Source organism: Panthera uncia, chromosome B1, assembly GCF_023721935.1.
Source record: "Panthera uncia isolate 11264 chromosome B1, Puncia_PCG_1.0, whole genome shotgun sequence".
In the NCBI taxonomy this organism is placed as follows: Eukaryota; Metazoa; Chordata; class Mammalia; order Carnivora; family Felidae; genus Panthera; species Panthera uncia.
Window position 1 is genome coordinate 158,968,479 of NC_064811.1, and position 20,403 is coordinate 158,988,881.

Consider the following 20,403-nt stretch of genomic DNA (forward strand, 5'->3'; position numbering starts at 1 on the left):
AATGAAGAAGATAGAAAGAACCTATTGACATGAACAAGCAGATCAATGTATGCATTATGGGGATCTCAGAAGGAGAAAAAAGAAAGAAAGGGACAGAGAGTTTATTTGGAGAAATAGTGACCATAAACTTCAGAAATCTGAGTGAACTGCTCAACAAACTCCAACTAGGATAAATCCAAAGAGACCCACAAATTTCCCATTATAATCAAACTGCCATAAGGTAAAGGTGAGGAGAGAATCTTGAAAGAAACAAGACAAAAATGACTTGTCACATATAAGGGAACTCCCATAAGATTACCAGTAGACTTCTCAGCAGAAATTTTACAGGCCATAAGGGATTAGGATGAATACATTTAAACTGCTGAAAGAAAGAAACTGTCAACCAAAATTATTGTATCCAGGAAAACCATAGTTTAAAATATAATGAAGACATTAAGACTTTTCCAGAAAAATAAAAGCTGAGGTAATGAACAAAAGTTAATTACCACTAGACTTGATCTATAAGAAGTGCTAAAGGGAGGCTGTCATGTTGAAACTAAAAGATGCTGGTTAGCAATATAAAGCCAAAAGAAAATTATAAAGTTCTCTAATAAAGATAAATACATGGACAAATACAGTAACATATATTATTGTAATTTTAGTGGGTAAGTTCACTTTTAATTATTGTATAGAATTGGAAGGACAAATACAAAAACAAAACAAAACAAAACAAAAAACCCTATAATCTATGTAATAACATAAAATGAGAAATAGGGCTGTAAAGGAGTAATGTTTTTGTATGCAATTGAAGTTAAGATGTTATCAGTTTAAAATACTATTAATGTTAATATATTTTAAGTAATTAAAATGGTGATTAAAAATAAAATATGTACACAATATACACAAAATGAAAACAGAAGGGAACCAGAGCATGTCACAATAAAAAAAAAAAAAAAAAAATCAGTGGAACACAAACGAAAGCATTAAGAGAGAGGAAGGGACAAAAATGTTACAGGATATAAAGAATAAAATTAGCAAAATGGCAATAGTAAGCTTTTCATATAAGAAGTTAATTTAAATTTGAGTAAATTAAACTCCCTAATAAAAATATACAGTATTTAATATACAATACAAATAAAAATATACATTAATAAAAATATACATTAATAAAAATATACAGTATTTAATATACAATACAAATATATCAAACAAAATAGACTTTAAATCAAAAACTATTAAAAGGGAATAATAAAAGGGTCAATTAACCAAGAATATATAATAATTATACTTATGCACCAAACATCAGAGCTCCTAAATATATGAAGCAAGTTTTGAAACCATACTCATATCAAACAAAATAGACTTTAAATCAAAAACTATTAAAAGGGATTAATAAAAGTGTCAATTAACCAAGAATATATAATAATTATACTTATGCACCAAACATCAGAGCTCCTAAATATATGAAGCAAGTTTTGAAAGAATTGAAGGGATAAACAGAAACATAATATCAAAAGACTATAGTACCTCACTTTTAATAATGGATAGAAAACTTAGACAAGAGATAATTAAATAAAGGACTTGCCAACAGTATAGACCAGCTGAACCTAATAAAAATATACAGAACATCCCACCTAACAAGAGTGGAATACACATCTTTCTCAAGTGAACATAGAATATTCTGGGGGATAGACTACTTGTCATACTACAAAACAAGTTAACTTTAAAAATATTGAAATTATACAAAGTATCTTTTCTGATCCCTATGGATTGAAACAAGAGAATAACAAGTGAAAGAAAACTTGAAAGTCCACAGATCTGTGAAACTTCAACAACAGACTCAAACACCACTAAGTCCAAGTTAGAAGTCACAAAAGAAATGAGAAAATACATTGAGATAAAAAGAAAATGAAAACACAACATATCCAAACTTACAGGATCCAGTAAAAGATATGCTAAGAGGCATGCTTATAGCTGTATACACATACATTTAAAAAGAAAAACAAGGACGCCTGGGTGGCTCAGTCGGTTAAGCCTCCGACTTCAGCTCAGGTCACGCACGATCTCGCGGTCCGTGAGTTTGAGCCCCGCGTCGGGCTCTGGGCTGATGGCTCAGAGCCTGGAGCCTGCTTTGGATTCTGTGTCTCCCTCTCTCTCTGCCCCTCCCCCGTTCATGCTTTGTCTCTCTCTGTCTCAAAAATAAAAATAAACTTTAAAAAAAGAAAAATAAAAGAAAAAGAAAAACAGATGTCATAACAACAGCATAATTTCACCACTCAAGAAATTAGAAAAAATGAACCCTAGCAAAAAGAAGGAAATGAATAATACAGATTAAAGCAGAGAAAGAACAGAAAAACAATAGAAAAAATTCAATAAAACAAATAGTTGGTTCTTTTAAAAGATCAACAAAATTGGCATATTCTTAGCTAGATTAACTAAGAGATAGTACTCAAATGCTTAAAATAAGAAATAAAAGACGGGGCACCTGGGTGGCTCAGTGGGTTGAGTGTCCAACTCCTCATTTTCACTCAGGTCATGATCTCACAGTTTGTGGGATTGAGCCCCACCTTGGGCTCTGGGCTGACAGAGCAGAGCCTGCTTGGGATCTTCTCTCTCCCTCTCTCCCTGCCCCTCCCCAACTCATGCACACATGCCAGCACATGTGCGTGCACACTCTCTCTCTCAAAATAAATAATTAAACTTAACAAAAAGAAATAAAAGACATTGTAAGTGACATCACAGAATTAAAAAAAATGTAAGAGAATACTATTAAAAATAGTAATCCAATAAATTGGATAAGCAAGAAAAAAAGGCTAAACTCCTAGAAACATACAATCTTTCAAGACTCTCTCATGAAGAAATAAAATAATAACTACTAAGCAGATTGAAATAATGGTAAAAATAGTAAAAACACCTCCCAACAAAGAAAAGCCCAGGACTTGATGGTTTTACTGGTAAATTCTACATTAAACATTAAACAAAGAATACCAATCCTCCTCAAATTCTTCCAAAGAATTAAAGGAGAAGGAACACTCCTAAACTCATTCTGTGAAATCATTCTATGATTACCCTGACACAAAAACTCAACAAGAAAACTATAGAGCAATATCCCTAATGAATATTGATATAAAAATCCTCAACCAAATACTAGCAAACTGAATGGAATAGCATATTAAAAAGATTCTACACCATGAGTGAGTGGTATTTATATCCAGAATGTGAGGAACATTTAACATTTGAATAGCTATCAATGTAAAACCCCATTTTTGAAGAATGAAGAAAAAATACCGTATGATAATCTCTATGCTGAAAATGGATTTCACAAGATTCAACATCTTTTTATAATTAAAAACACTCAACAAACTAGGAATATAAGAAAACTACCTCGACATAATCAAGGACATGTAGAAAAGCCCACAGCTAATGTCACACATGCTGGTGAAATCCTGACAATTTTACCTCTAAGATCAAGAACTAGATGGAATACTTCACTCGCCACTTCTATTTAACATAGTATAGAAAGACCTAGCCAGAGCAATTAAGCAATAAAATAAATAAAAGGCTTATAGTTTGGAAAGAAAGAAGCAAAATTATCTCTGTTCGCAAATGACATGATCCATATGTAGACATATATATATCACTGGAATAAAGAGCCTAGAAATAAACCCTTGCATATGATTAAATGATCTATAAAAAGGTGCCAATATGACACAATGGGAAAGGACAGTCTGTTCAACAAGTATACTCAAGGGAGAAAATACAGCTTTTTCAATAAATGGTGATGGGAACATTGGATATCCACATAACAAAAGAATAAAGTTGGACCCACATATTTCACCATATATAAAAATTAATTCAAAATGGCTTAAAAATCTAAATGTAAGACTCAAAATTATAAAACTTTTAAAAGAAAACAGGGAAAAACTTCATGACATTAGGTTTGACAATTATTTCTTAGATATGATACCAAAAGCACAGGCAACAAAAGTAAAAGTGGACAAATGGGACTACACCAAACATAAAACTTTTGTGCTTCAAAGGACATTATCAATAAAGTATAAAGGCAACCTACAAAATGGGGGAAAATTTTGCAAATCGTATAGCTGATGAGAGACTAACATCCAAAATATAAAGAACTCATACAATCCAAAAACAAACAAACAAAAAAAACCTCAAAGCCATTAAAAAATGGGCTAAGGGCTCGAATAGACATTTCTGCAGGGAAGATTTCACAAGATCACAAGGTATATGAAAAGATCCTCAATATTACTAATAATCATAGAAACGTAGATCAAAACCACAGTAAGATATCACCACATACCCAACAGGATGGCTACTGTAAAATAAAGCAACTGCAGAAAGTAACAGGTGTTGGTGAGGTTGTGATGGATATAATGTGAACTGCTGGTGGGATTATCAAATGGTGCAACCATTCTCAAAATTAGTATGATCATTCCTCAAAATATTAAAGATGACCCAGCAAACCTACCTCTGTGTGTGTGTGTGTGTGTGTGTGTATATATATATATACACAAATATATATATTTATATATATATATTCCATATATTCCATATATATATTCCATATATTCCATATATATATTTTATATATATATATTCCAAATATATATATATATATATATATATACACACACACACACACACACACATATACCCAAAATAACTGGAATCAGCATTTCAAAGAGATATCTGCACTCCTACATTTACTACAGCATTATTTATGATAGCCAAGGTATTAAAAACAACTTAGGTGTTCATTGACATGTTAATGGAAAAAATAAAATGTCACCTATACAGACACACATAATGGAATGTTATTCAGCCATAAGAAGAATGAAATCCTGCTATATGCAACGGCATGTATGAACCTAGACTGTACTATAATAAGAGAAGTAAGCCAGACACGTGAAGACAAAAATTGTATGTTCACCATTATATAGGGAATCCAAAGATGTCATACTCACAGAAGCAGGTAAATAGAATGGTAGATGCCAGGGGCTAGAGGGCTTGGAAAATGAGGCCATGTTGGTGAAAAGGCACAAAGCTATAGTTATGCAAGATGAGGAGTTCTTGAGATCTGTCTCACAATGATGGAACATCATAAGCACTACTGAACTATATGCTTAAAATAGCTAAATGGTAAATTTCACATTCTGTGTATTTTACCACACACAAAAATTTTAAAATTATAATATTTGACTTTCAAAATCCAAATAAAAGGTATTTCATAAAAATGTGTCAAAACAGCATGGTAGATACACTATATGTATGCTTGTTCCCTGAAATAGATATTAACTTCAAAAGGTGATATAATTACTAAAGAGATGGAGATAAAATGCATACCAGAGCAATTCCTGTAGCAAAGTTTGGATTGCATGCCATTCCATGATATGTTGCTCCTACATAATTAGGATGGTCTCTATAGCTAAATAACAAAATTTTTTCTTGTAAATAAACATACTTTATTAATAACTTAATGACATTTTAAGAATTGGATTCCTCAGTAAAGCTGTTTTTTGAAACTTGAGTATTACATATTGAATCTAATGTTTTCAATCATTTTGTATTTGATTTCCCACAGTTTCTAAAAGTTAAGTTCTAAAGTCTACTTTAATGTCATATGATACAAAGCCCAAAACCCAGCAGTGCCTACCCTTCTGAAAAATTAATCATCACTCCTGCCACCACTGGATGGACATAATTCTAAGATGTACAAGTCAGGATAGTTTACTGCCATGATTTGCATTAATTGATTCTGTAAAGTGTATAAAAAAGGATGGATTGGAGGACAGGGAGAGAAAAGACAATATGAGGTAGACTCATATTGAGAGAGAGGATACAGAAAGCATCCTCACACATTTCAGTCCCATTAATGTTGTTCCCGAGTCCCCAGACCTGACCTTAATGCAGTAGGAGACACCAATAGATTTATAAATGTATTCCGTATTGCTTAAGACCTTCTGAATTATGTTCTTATTTTTCCATGTAAATTCATCAAATTAGTAAAGCAAACATCTATATGAAGGCTTTTGAAAGCTATAGTACAAATAGTTATATATCTATACCTTAGGTTATTATACAAATACTAGAAGGTAACCATATTACTATTTTAATGTTTTTATTTTAACCAGTTTTATATGCAACTATTGCATTCTGTTAACTAATTTATATTTTATTTAATATTAAAGTGATAGTTTCAATTATTTAACTCTGAGAAAATCTTTAAAACCCTTGAGGCCCATGTTTATCCCAAGGCTTTCTGAATTTTCTTTTTTTTTTTTTAATTTTTTTTTAACATTTATTTATTTTTGAGACAGAGAGAGACAGAGCATGAGCGGGGGAGGGGCAGAGAGAGAGGGAGACACAGAATCGGAAGCAGGCTCCAGGCTCTGAGCCATCAGCCCAGAGCCCGAGGCGGGGCTCAAACTCACGGACCGTGAGATCCTGACCTGAGCTGAAGTCAGATGCTCAACTGACTGAGCCACCCAGGCGCCCCGGCTTTCTGAATTTTCAAATTTAATACACTTCCATGGGTAAACAGTCCTCTCTGAGAATAATGGCCTGCTATGATTTAGTGTCCTACATTGTTATTAGATTTTATATTTTGCATTTTGCTAACACAGTATGCATATGATTTTTGAGGTGTCTTGTCATAACCCATAACACAGTTTGCATATAATTCCGATCACTAGCATATGAGGTAATTTTATAAATTCTATATCAATGCAAATAATGCACTTACATTAATAAGTATGCCATATCACGAGACCTTTGAAATAAACTTTTTTCTTTCCATGACACAAATCTTTGTAGTACTTCATCAGCATCTCCATTAGTTGAAATCTTATTTTGATCTGACCAGAGCTCCAAAGAAGTTAGCTTAACAGTGACTTTAAGCTGGGAAAACATCTAAAAATAAAAGTTACACCACATACAGGTGTTAAGTAGTCATAAGCATTACATTACAGCTCTATACATAAAGCTAATATATTCACTTCACTCATTTTTGGAGATGAGATTCATCAGTGCATAAAACTAGTTGTTAAGAATATATTTTATAAAATTGTAAATACTATTTATACAAACAATGTTATTGCATTAATAGGAATGTTTAGTATTTAAATGAAACATACTTACAGCATTGATAAGACCAAAGATATGGACAACTTTCTCAACTGTACCTGGCACTTCAGAGCCCATATAATCAAACTGAAAGACAAATTTTGTTCACTATTAAAAATTACTAAACCAGCACATTTTAAATGGATATAAGTGTCAAAATAATGCAGTGCTCAGTGAAAGGAAAAAAAGCAGAATTAAGTGCTTAGTAAGTTTTAGGCTTAAACCTAGGGAGCTTATGCATTAATAATAATAAAATGAGAAGTTTGTGATTATCTTCTTCCTTACACATACAGAAATTAAGGGCTGAAAGTTAAAGTTCCAAGATTGTATGACTACTAACAATAGGAACCAGGACTCAAATCTCTTAACTAAAATGCTAAGTCATTTTTATCTGATATAGTATGCTGCCACCACCATTTTCTTCAACACAGTAAGAAAACATGACTATATACCCCATATAAACAATGTACCATAATAATAAAAATACTCAAGAAATTGTCCTCATTCAAAGAAACAAAAATCACATATTACCTCTGAAATGCTTTAATTATATGTATATGCACATACTTAGTAGACTGAATAAAAAGTATTTTAATGATGTTATTTTTACCTACATGAATAACTCGATTGTGGTTATATAAGATAATGATCTTATTCTAGGTAAATGAACACTGAAAAAAAGTTTCATGATGCAATTTACAACGTACTTTTAAATACAGCACAAGTGATAATGGGATACAATCAATGGGATACAATAAATCTGAGTAAATAGAGTATAGGTATTTTTTGTATTACTCTTATTCTTGCAACTTTTTGGAAAATTTAAAAATATTTCAAAATAAAATATTTAAAGAGTTGAAGTAAAATAAAAATAATTGCAGATGAACAAAATCTGAAGCAAATTCATCAACAGGATAAACAGAAATGTCAGCAACGGAGACCTATAAGAAGGAACAAAGAGTTTTGAAAATGGTAAACATGGGGGGAAAATGAAATTCTTTTTTCATTTCCTTAATTTCCTTAAACAATTGAATATTTAAAAGAATAAACTATTGTGTAGTTTAGAACACATGGCAAAGTAAAATATATTACAATAACATCACATAGGGTTATTTTTACAATTATTTTCATTAATTTTTTAAGTGTAGTTGACACAGACTGTTACATTAGTTTCAGGTGTACAACATATTAATTCCACAAGGGTAAACATTACCCTAAGCTCATCATAAGTGTAGCTATAATCTGTCACCATACAAAGCTATTACAACATCATTGACTTTATTCCTAACGCTATGCTGTGCCTTTTATTCTCATAACACTCATTCCGTATCTAGAAGACTGTATCTCCCATTCTCCTTTACCTATTTTACCTATCCCCCACTCCCTCCATTCTGGCAACCATCAGCTTGCTCTCATTGTTCATGTGTTGAATTCTTCTTTTTATTTATTTTTATAGATTCCACATATGAATAAAATCATATGGTATTTTTTTCCCAGTCTGACTTACTTCATTTAGCATAATAGCCTCTAGGTCCATCCATTATGTCACAAAGAGCATGACCTCATTATTTTTTAAGGCTTTACAATGAAACCACAAAAGATCCCAAATAGCCAAAGCAATGTTGAAAAAGAAGAACAAAGCTGGAGGTAACACAGTTTCATATTTCAAGATATATATGTTATAAAGCCGTAGTAATCACAACAGCAAGTTCCTGGCACAAAAATAGGCACATAGATCAATGGAACAGAATGGAGAGCCCAGAAATAAACCCACAATTATATGGCTAATTAATCAATGACAACAGAAGCAAGAATGCACAATGGGGAAAAGACAATCTCTTCAATAAATGATGCTGCAAAAAACAGACAGCTATGTGTAAAAGGATAAAACTGGACCACTTTCTTTTTTTTTCAACGTTTTTTTTTTTTTTTTTTTTTTTTTATTTTGGGGACAGAGAGAGACAGAGCATGAACGGGGGAGGGGCAGAGAGAGAGGGAGACACAGAATCGGAAACAGGCTCCAGGCTCCGAGCCATCAGCCCAAAGCCTGACGCGGGGCTCGAACTCACGGACCGCGAGATCGTGACCTGGCTGAAGTCGGACGCTTAACCGACTGCGCCACCCAGGCGCCCCATAAAACTGGACCACTTTCTAAACACTATACACAAAAATAAACTCAAAACAGATTAAAGACGTAAACGTAAGCCTTGAAACCATAAAAATCCTGGAAGACAACACAGGCAGCAATTTCTCCGTCATTGGCTGTAGCAACATTTTTCTAGATAGGTCTCTTGAGGCAAGAGAGACAAAAGCAAAAATAAACCATTGAAACTATATCAAAATAAAAAGCTTTTGCATAAAGAAATCATCAACAAAACAAAAAAGCAACATACTGAACACAAGTAGATATCCACAAATGTTATATCCGTTAAGGGGATAATATCCACGTAACTTTATTTTTATAAACCTCTTACATTATATGTGAATTGGTATAACATTAATTCTAGATTGTGACAAGAATGTTAATTGGAACCACTCAAGAAACCAATGGGGTAAGATGTGAGAGATAAAAAGGTACAGCGGCAAAATATAATATAGGAGATAAAGATAAAAGCTAAAAAATACCCCATTAACCCAAGGGTAGCAAAGGAGGAACAGAGGAGCAAATAACTAATAAGACAAACAATACTAATAGGATAGTAGTACTTAACCTACACCCACAGTATTAGTACTTTTGATAAAAACTTAAATCAACTAAACGTATAGTGAAAAGGCAGGGATTATCTAAAAAAATCAGTTTACAAAGTCATACTTCAAAATTTAAGACAGATAAACTGAATATAAAAAAAGAGGGAATACTATTCATAGGATATTATAAAGAACTCTGGAGTTCTTTATTGTTGTTTTTGCATGATGACATTTACATTGAAAATTCCTTCTGTTGTTATTGGAATGGTAAGAAGGTATCCAGCTAAGTGGAGAGAGAAAAGTAGGCTGTCTATATTTAATATTAGCAACCTCATCGGGACAGCTATGACAAAACATGATTCCAATGCTTATGATACTGGTTTTAGGACAAATAGTATTATTCCCTATGTAACAATAACAAAAATCTAAATCTAAATGCCCCCAAAGGGCATTAGCCAGTAAAATACATTAAATTATATTAAATATATTAATCAGATACTATATAAATGTTAAAATTAAATTAATATATTTAATATGTGGAAAAACAAAATAATTTACAAAATAGCATATATAAGACAAAGGTATAAGAACATATATATACATGTATGTATATTAAAAACAGAAAATGTGCATAAAATTTATCTCCTGGTAATAAAATTATATGTGCTTTTCTCTTTATTATTTTGTCTGCCTATTCTTTCCTATTATTTTTATAAAAATTATTTAAAGATCTAAATATTGCCTTTATCAACAAGATCTAATTTTCAACATTATGGCACTTGATAAACCTTATATAAAAATATCAGTGATAATGAAAAAATAAGATTTCTTAGTTGCCACCCATAATGGCTTTGCTGATTATATAAATAAAAATTTCCCTAACTAAATGAATATTCCAATGGATAATTCTTCCCATTTTTAGAATATAGAATGTCTGCCAGAGAATCCAAGAAATCGTAAAGCATAAAATAATCTTATAAAAGATAAATTTTAATAACAGGGATCTCCCATTTATAATAAACTAGCTTATTTTAAAATGAAAATTAATTTATGGAAGAGTTTCATCACAATTTGGAGTGGATCCAGAAGTATATGCAGCTAGTTATAATCGAATAGGTTATAGTGTAGTAGAACACTTCCATACATACAAATTATACATTATTGCTAGAATTCTATATTTGTAAGTTAAAACTGTAAATATTAGTCCCCATGTTAATCCAAAGGCAACTGACATTTATGTCCTGCTACACTGAGATACATATTTCAAAGAGTAAAATATATCTGTATTTAAGACAAGGAGAATTTTCTTTTTCACATTCCCATTAAATATAAACACAAAACAAAGCTATTATATATCAATAATGCATACCAAGGCTTTATCCATAATGATTTGTATCTTCAGAAATCTGTTCAATAATGCATCTGAATCTTTCTGCAAAACAGAGGACATGAATTAAATAAAACATGAAAATAAATAAAAAATTTTATTAAAAAATATATTGTTATTATCGTGCACATTATATATGTATCTATATACACATGGAGAGAGAAAGAAAGAAAGAAAGAAAGAAAGAAAGAAAGAAAGAAAGAAAGGGAAAAGAAAGAGAGAAAAAGAAAGAAAGAAAGAAAGAAAGAAAGAGACTACATATACATAAAGATATAGATATTGGTAATAGGAAAATAAGACAATGGAGGCCATTGAATAAAAAGCAGGTGACATTCCAAACACAAATTTTAGGAATAAAACGAAAGCTTTTATCTTATATTCTTTATAATTAAGATCCTCATGATGGACAACCCATGTTTCCCTTCACTCTAAACCTTTGTCTTAGACCCTCCTCAATCCTTCAAGCTAAATAAACTCCCATCATCTTTCCCCAAAACACTGCCTTTGATTATTCATTATTTTTGTACATTTAACTAATTATGTTAGCTTTATCAATTGATATTAATGTATACACCACCCATGTATCCATTTCTATAAATAAAATAAAAAATGTTTCCATCAGAGCCCCATATGGCTCAAGGCAATCAATGATCTGCTTTCTCTCACCATAGGGTAGAATAATCTATTCTAGAATTTCATAAAACTGGAATCATATGTCACATACTTTTTTACATCTGGCTTCTTTCACTCAGCATTTATCCATTATGTTGTGATTATTAACGCATTAGTGTTTATTAAAATAGTATGCCATTTTAGAAATATATCCCAATTTGTTAATACATTTACCTGTTGATGATCACTTGGATTATTTAGACATTTTAGCTATTATATATAAAGCTGCTATGAATATCCATATGGAGGTCTTTGTGCAAGTATGTTCTTTACTTTTTCTCAGAAAATCTTAAAAGTGGAATACCTAAGTCATATGGTAAGTGTGGATGTGTAATATAATGCCAAAGTGCCAGATTGCTTTCTAAAGCAGTTTGATTATTCTGTATTTTATCAAGAACTAAAAAAGAGTGCCAATTACTCCACATTTTTGCCTGTATTTGATATTATCCATCTTCTTCATTGTATTCATTCCTGTTGGTCTATACTGAAATCTCATTTATGTTTTAATTTGCAATTCCCTGATGTTGAATGATACTGACCATCTTTCACAGGCTTACTGCTCATTAATTTAGTTTCACCTAAATTCCCTACCAGAAATTTTATGTTTAGCTTTGACTTTTAATTAAGTCTATGCTTTAATTCAATTTTTCTGAATAGGGGCCAAAATTCATTTTATTTCATGTGAATATCCAGTCTTTTAGCACTGCTTGTTGAAGGGAGTATTCTTTAGTTTTTCAGAGTCCTTAGCACCCTTGTGGAAAATCAATCAGCCAATAGCATGTGGGTCTATTTCTGATCTATTCTGATCTACTGATCTATATACCTACATTTATATCACTAACACAATATGCACCTCTATACCAGGGGTCAGCAAACTATGGCCCGAGATACAGCCACCTGTTTTACAAAAAAATATATATGTTTTATTGTAACCTAGGCATACCCATTTGTTTATATATCCTCTATAGACGCTGTTTTCTTGCTAAAACGCTCAGTGTTATAACTTGCAACAAACCATCTTCCCCACAAACCTAACACATTTACACTCTGGCCCTTTAAGAAAAAGTAATGTTAAGTCTTTCATCTTGTTCTGTTTAAAACTGTGTGATTATTCTAGGTTACTTGTAATCTCTCCTTATGCATTTGAGAACCAATTTCCACAAAAATGTTTTCTGAAATTTTGATTGGGATTACACTGAATTTACAGATCAATTTGAAGAAAATAAACAACAACATCAATTTCTTTCTTTCCTGTGACTTTGCTAGACTCTCTTTTTTAAAAAAGTTTACTTATTTATTATGAGAGACAGCGCATGCACACACAGGCACATGAGTGGGGGAGGGGCAGAGAGAGGGAGAAAGAGTCCCAAGCAGGCTCCGCACTGTCAGTGCAGAGCCCAATGTGGGGCCTGAACTCAAGAACCATGAGATCATGACCTGAGCCAAAATCAAGAGTCGGGCGATCAACTAACTGAGCCACGCAGGCGCTCCCAGACTCTCTTATTAGTCCTGATAGCTTTGGTGGAGATTCTTTAGTATTTTCTATGTATGGAGTTAAGTCACTTAAAAAAAGAGAATTTTTTTTTCTTTCAAAAACGTACGTCCTTTATCATTCTTTCTCCTGTTGCACTCTCTAGTAACTCTAGGGAAAAAAGTGGCTGGAAATAGTGAGGGCAGACAGTCTCGCATTATTCCTAATCTTATAGGCTGTTTTAGTCAGTTCAGGTTCTTAACAAATATACCAGATGAGGTTGCTTAAACAACAAACACTCTTCCTAGCTTGCAGATAGCTGTCTTCCTATTGTTTGCTCATGTGAGGGGGCACAAACAGATCAAGGAAGTTTTCTACTCCCTAGTTTATCATGAATGGGTGTTGAATTTGGCCAAATGATATTTCTGGAACTACTGATACCGTCCTGTGGTTTTCTACATAAATCTGTTAAATTGTTTCATTCTTGTATTGCTGTACTGATTTAAGCCATATTTCCTCAAAGTCACATAGATATTATAGTCTTAAAATTCTTGAAAAAGTATGAATGCTTTTATATTATAATGGCAACTTGACTAGACAAAAATTGTTGGGATTTTTATACCTTCCAGAGAAGTCACTCTATACATCGTAGATATACACTGCACTATCTTATAAGCACTTCATTTGGCTAAGGCTAAAGTCAGTCTGTTTCTCTACTTTTATAGGTGATTTGGGGGCCAAGACGCCTATATTCATTATTGGGGGTACCTAGATGGCTCAGTCAGTTAAGCGTCCGACTCTTTATTTTGGCTCAGGTTATGATCTCATGGTCCACCAGATCAAGCCCCACATCGGGTTCTGCACTGACAGCATGGAGCTTACTTGGCATTCTCTCTTCTCTCTCTCCCTCTCTGCCCCTCCCCTGCTCATGTGCTCTCACTCTCTCAAAAATAAATAAATAAACCTTTTTTTTTAAGTACTGCTGTATATTTCAAGTTTTCTATAGCCTATCCGGTAATTTATAATCCTAAAATTTACCTGTTTAGGATTAATATTTATTTATTTATTTTTAATGTTTTATTTATTTTTAATGTTTTATTTATTTTTAAGACAGAGCGAGACAGAGCATGAGTGGAGATGGGGCAAAGAGAAAGACACAGAATCTGAAGCAGGCTCCAGGTTCTGAGCTGTCAGCTCTGTGCTGACGCAGGGCTCAAAACTCACGAACTGTGAGATCATGACCTGAACCGAAGTCGGATGCTCAACCGACTGAGCCACCTGGGCGCCCCTAAGATTTTTTTTTAACGTGTGTTTATTTTTGAAAGAGCATGCATGCTAGTGGAGGAGGGGCAGAGAGAGAAGGAGACAGAGAATCCGAAGCAGGCTCCACGCTGTCAGCACAAAGTTGGACATGGGAACCCAGAACGTTGAGATTATGACCTAAGCTGAAGTAGGATGCTTACTCAACTGAGCCACCCAGGTGCCTCAAGGATTTAGATTTTTAAATGAGCTATTCAATTTTGATTATTATTCCTTTCCTGTTCTTTTTGTGTTTGTATGTCTTTTTGTCATTTTAAAAAATCACTTTTAATTGTAGGGGGGGTTTAAGGAAGGAACAGGGGTAAAAGCATGTGACCAAAATGCTTTTAACAAATAAGCCGTTTACCATATTGTTTGGTTTTTGTTCGACTTTTCAAACTGGTTATAGTGAAGGTATTTACCTTGTTTATGAGTTCATTTCTGTTTACTTTCAAAAATATAAAAATATACCTAAAACATAAGGTTTTATATTATTTTCTGTTCCTTTTTAAAATCTGATATATTGAAGATAGTTATTTTGTATATCTGTGCTTGTAAAAGCACTAGTCATGTGAAAACAAACTTAACTAAACCTATAGATCTAAGCCTATCAAATTCAGGATAAAAAGCAATTGAGTTACTTCATGAAAGATATAAATTTCACAAACACATAACAATTATCTCCAATCCTGCAATGATATCCCTGGTTTCTTCTGAAGTTCTGAAATTTCTGTCTCTATTTTACTTGATCATTACATTTGTTCTGTACCCAAGTTTTATATAATTACCCCCAATTACCTTGTCCACTACATTAGAAAATATTGTGAGCAAATATGAATAGCAGTAACAATAATATTTATTGATCACTTTTTTATTTGTCCACACACTATGCTAAGTAATTTCCATTTATAAACTTAGTCTTTGAAATAACTGTATGAGCTAGGTATTATGTTTACTTTTATTTTTTTTTTTACAGATAAGAAAATTTAAACACATAAAGGTTATGTTACTTTCCCAAGTTCTTGTGGCTAAAACTAACAGACTTAGAATTCAAGCCAAGGCAGCTGGGACTGTATGTTACCTCTATCTTGTCTAATCTCTGTCAAGTGGTTGATGGCTTCAAGTGTTGTTATTTGTCTTTTCCAAAGTTATGTCCATCCCTTCAGGTTCTTCTTCTGCCACAGAAAAGTATTCATGGAATCTTTTAAAGCTTTCCAATTTACATATGTGATAGTGCTCTATTTCAGTGGTGAAAATTGTCTTAATTGTGTCTAATGTTGTATTACAACATGCAGACAGTTTCCAGAGCTAGCATAAAGTTTGGGGTCATTTCTTAGTTTCACTAAAAATGAAATTTTCATCTCTATATATGTTTATACTTCATCATTTTTTAAGTTTCTGGAAGTACAGTTTTATCAATCTGTATTCATACTACTAACTTTGTCAAAATAAACAAAAGCAAATTAAGGCAACAGGGAGATGGAGTTCCTTATAAATTCAGTTCAGGTTTCATTCGTAACTATTTTGTTTTGCTTGTCTTCAGTGTGATATCCAATTATGATGAGAATATGTGGATAGAGATTCATTTATTTAACCATGATGATAAAAGTAAAGTTGTATAAACATTCTTAAGGAGGAAGTTAGGATGTATATACACACAGACATGTACACACACACACACATATATATATATAAAAAGTATATACATATATATGAAAAGTATATATATATGAAAAGTATACATATACATATATATATATGAAAAGTACATATATATGTAAAGTTAGGATATACACATATATATCCTATATAAACCCTATATATACATATGTACATATATGAAAAGTTAGGATATATACATATATATCCTATATATACAAATATATGCGTATATATATGTATATATATATATATATATATGCATACACACACACAAACACACACACACACACACACACACACACACACATGAAAAAGCCTTTGGAAATATGCCTACCTTAAATGTGAGCATTTATAATGAAAGTGTAATTGTTCAAAACTATTGTAAACTCATGCGGATGGATTACTTAATATAAAAATATAAATATGCAAAAATGGCATAATTTTATAAAATATATACATTTCAAGTTTATGCATATATATGAAAACTATAAAATAGCATACATCAAAATGATGATAATGGATTCCACAACTGCATTTATCTTTAGAAAATAACATGAGGGCCCATTCTTATTATCCTTACATATGCATATGTTTAATATTTTAATAGATGCTAACCCAAATATTATTTGATTGTAAATAATAATAAATGTAATATAATGCGTATTTTCCTTTTGATAGCAAAAAGGAAATTTCAAAGCATTTGTGGTTATATAATTTTTTGTTTAAAAATTATCTATATATTTATAAATCTACATTTATAACTAGATATATAAAAATAATTAGAACAGATAATCCAAACTTCTAGCACTATTTTGAGATGACGACCTTTGGGACAATTTTTTTCCCTCTGTTCTAATTTTAAATTTTTAATAAAAATAAAGAAAAATGTGTTGGTAAGAAAAATGCAGACAAATTAATAATCAGCAGATTTGGACATCATTATATTAGTAGTATGCAAATTCAGTGACAATGAAACTATTTTTATATGCATGAAGTACACTTTCAGTTAGGGAAATGTGAGTACTTTGATTTTAAATTATGTGTGTTTATACCTATTACAGTTTGTAAATATTATCTGACTAAACATCAAAATATATTTAAAAATAAATATCTTACAACAGAAGGTTTTAATATAGTCAATTCCCAGCATGAATAAATTTACTAGAAGTAACACAATGAAGATTTCATAAAAGGGGTTACTTACTTCTGATTTCACAAGAATCCTGTAGGATTGATCTGCCAATTGGGTGATAGAATAATTTTCTTGTAAGGGAGAAAAATCAACTTTATCATTATTTATTTGATAAAGCATATGCTCATATGCAACTGCAGATTCCAATGGTTCAATGCCGTAACTGACATTCTCCAACTGCAATAATCCCCTAGATATTTAAACACACAAAAAAGAAATAAAAAGATAATATAGACTCCCCACTAAGAAATGTAAATCACCATTAAATAACATTTTATAGAAATTTAACAGTTGTCTTTGCAGTCTGATGTCCAAGAATCATCCCTTCTTACATGGACAGACTTTCAAACCTTATTTTATACCTTTTCTGTCTACTATGCCATTTAGGATTCATTGTGGTTTTAGTGTGGCTGAGGAATGTGAATATTCTTCATACTGGGGGTGGGGGTGGTTCCTGCATAAATTTTAAGACTGCAGCCTGGGACAGAGACAAAGAGAAAAGGAAAAATGATAAGAGAGGGGGAGAAAAGAAAGTATATCAGCAGAAACACAATCAAAGTCTATTTTCTTTGCCTTCACCCTATCCTTTAAGATGTTTCTAAAAATTAAAGGATCACACAAGATTGTCAATGATGTACATCTCTGGAATATGCCAGTACCTGAGTCCAGAACAAGTGCTAAGTGTCACAACTGATTTTGGAATCTCTGCGGTGTATCCTTGATAAAAGCAATGACCCTAAACAGAAGCATATGAAGATACATTCATGAGTGATTTGTAAATAAAGTTTTAGGTTTACCTTACGTCCTAGACATCATCAAACATTCAGATTTAGTCATCACCATAATATTATTTACCAGGCATTCCATTTCCTTGTTATCTATGCACAATCTCTTTTAACCCTCTTTAGATTATAAATAATCATTACTTCTGTCCTCCCCCAAAATAACTTATTGCTAGAATATTTAATTTTTGATGAATAACTTTCTTATCTGTGTCTTTTCTTTCTCAGCCACATTTTTTCTTATTTTTTTCTAACTTGTAAACTTTTATTCTTTCAAATATGATCATTGTATTTTTAATCTTGATTCTGTGTCATGATCTTAGTTTTTACAGTATTATTTTTAATGATTCAGCTGGAGCTTTTCTCTTTTTGTCAGGTTATTTAGATTTTTTAATTTGAGTATATTTGACATTTCTTGAATGTATAATCTATAGCTGTTAATTTAATGTAATTAGCGGCATCAATGTGACTTTAAATGTGAACATTTCACTTCTTTTTTCCAAGTTACCCAAAATCATGTTAACTGAGATTTCCTCAGTTTTATTTCTCTTTAATATTTCACCATATTATTTAATCTATATAGCTCACCATCACTAGTTCAAGCTCTTCTCCCTCTAGATGTTCACAGCATTAGTCTTCCCAGGATCTCCCCTAATATTCTCATTCAGTGAATATTCCCTTTTCTTCCCTTAAAAATCTAGTGATAACTAGAGTCAATCCTGTTCCTTTGTTAATGTTGTGCAATGAAAAGTATCATCACATTCTCTACCATAAATTTGTTTATATGTTATTAGCTCCCAGATATACATGTCCATCAGTAACCATTCACTTTTTCTCAAAACTAGGCTTAACTCCTATTCCCCACCCACTGACAGTGGCAGGGCATACCCTGCCTGCCCCATGCTAAGGAATAGCAGCAGCCACCTCTGTCCGCACTAGTTCCAACAGACTATGCTACAAGCCCTTACAAAAAGGTGGAATACAAACCATGTCCAAATCCTCTACCCAGCAGCAGAAAGCAATTCAGTCTCTGTAGCTCCTGGCTTTGCACCAGTGGGAGAAAATAAGCCCCATGAAATAATTCTCAACACCCCCAACACAAAGGACAAGAATTTCCAGATAGGAACTTTCCTCACCCAGGGGCACTATCAGAGTGAGAAGTGCACTGACAGTGCTAGAGAAGAGCCAGAGTAAATGCTCTCTATCCCATGGGACCTTCATCACCCAACCCCACCTAGTAATACAAAGTGGCCCAGGAAAGTACCTTTTACCACTATAGGCTGTATCAGCAGAGATCCAGTAGGAGCTTCTGAATCACAATAGAGTAACATTAAAAGCACCTTAAAAGTGAAATTGTCATTGGCACAACAAATCACACCAAATCTAAACTTGGGTTACTGTCTCTTAACAATAGATTTGAATGTCAAGGACACAACCAAAAATCACACATTACATCAAGAACCATAAAAATCACAAGAATGGGAAAAGAAAACCAACTGATAACAATATTGAGATAAGCCACATGTTGGAACTAATGAAGATTTTAAAGTAGCTGTGATAGTATTGCTTCAGTAAACAATTACAAATAATCTTGAAAAAAAAATTAAAGAACAGAAAATATCAGAAAATAAATGGAAGCCATAAAAACAGATAAAAAAAATATTAGAACTAAAAAATAGAATAAACAAATCTACAAAAAACATATTTGATAGATTGATAAGTAAAGTGGAGATGGCAAGGGATAGAATCAGTGAACTTGAGATCAATAGAATTTACTCAATATATATAACAGAGACAAACGAACTAAGAAAATAAACAGAGCCCCAAGGACCCGTGGAACGATAACAAAAGATCTAAAATAAATATCAGAATCTGAGGAAAAGAACAGAAAGAATATAGGGCTGAAAAGTATTCAAAGAAATAAAAGCTAAAATTCTGGTCAGGAAGATGGCAGAGTAGGAAAACTTCGACCCCCACCCCCACCCCTTCAAAAACAAATGAATTCAGCAACAATTCACAGATAAATTTCTTTTATAAGAAATCTGAAACTAATTAAAAGGCTAATTAAACTCATTAAAAAGTGTGTAGGGGCACACTCTGGGAAAATGCAAAATCAGACTCACCAAAG

At 32.3% G+C, this 20,403-nt stretch overlaps 1 protein-coding gene across 4 annotated transcripts in view; it reads right to left on the reverse strand.

Annotated features, from left to right (window-relative positions):
• Window positions 1-20,403, reverse strand: part of LOC125923288 (A disintegrin and metallopeptidase domain 3-like) — a 114,311-nt gene that overhangs the window by 62,340 nt on the left and 31,568 nt on the right. For all 4 annotated transcript variants that reach the window (XM_049631476.1, XM_049631474.1, XM_049631475.1 and 1 more), the window contains exons 5-10: window positions 18,153-18,229; window positions 17,506-17,683; window positions 11,180-11,242; window positions 7,138-7,209; window positions 6,743-6,909; window positions 5,344-5,425 (exon numbers count right to left, since the gene is read on the reverse strand). In XM_049631476.1, coding sequence (XP_049487433.1) covers window positions 5,344-5,425; window positions 6,743-6,909; window positions 7,138-7,209; window positions 11,180-11,242; window positions 17,506-17,683; window positions 18,153-18,229 — 639 coding nt within the window. The remainder of the gene's footprint in view (window positions 1-5,343; window positions 5,426-6,742; window positions 6,910-7,137; window positions 7,210-11,179; window positions 11,243-17,505; window positions 17,684-18,152; window positions 18,230-20,403) is intronic.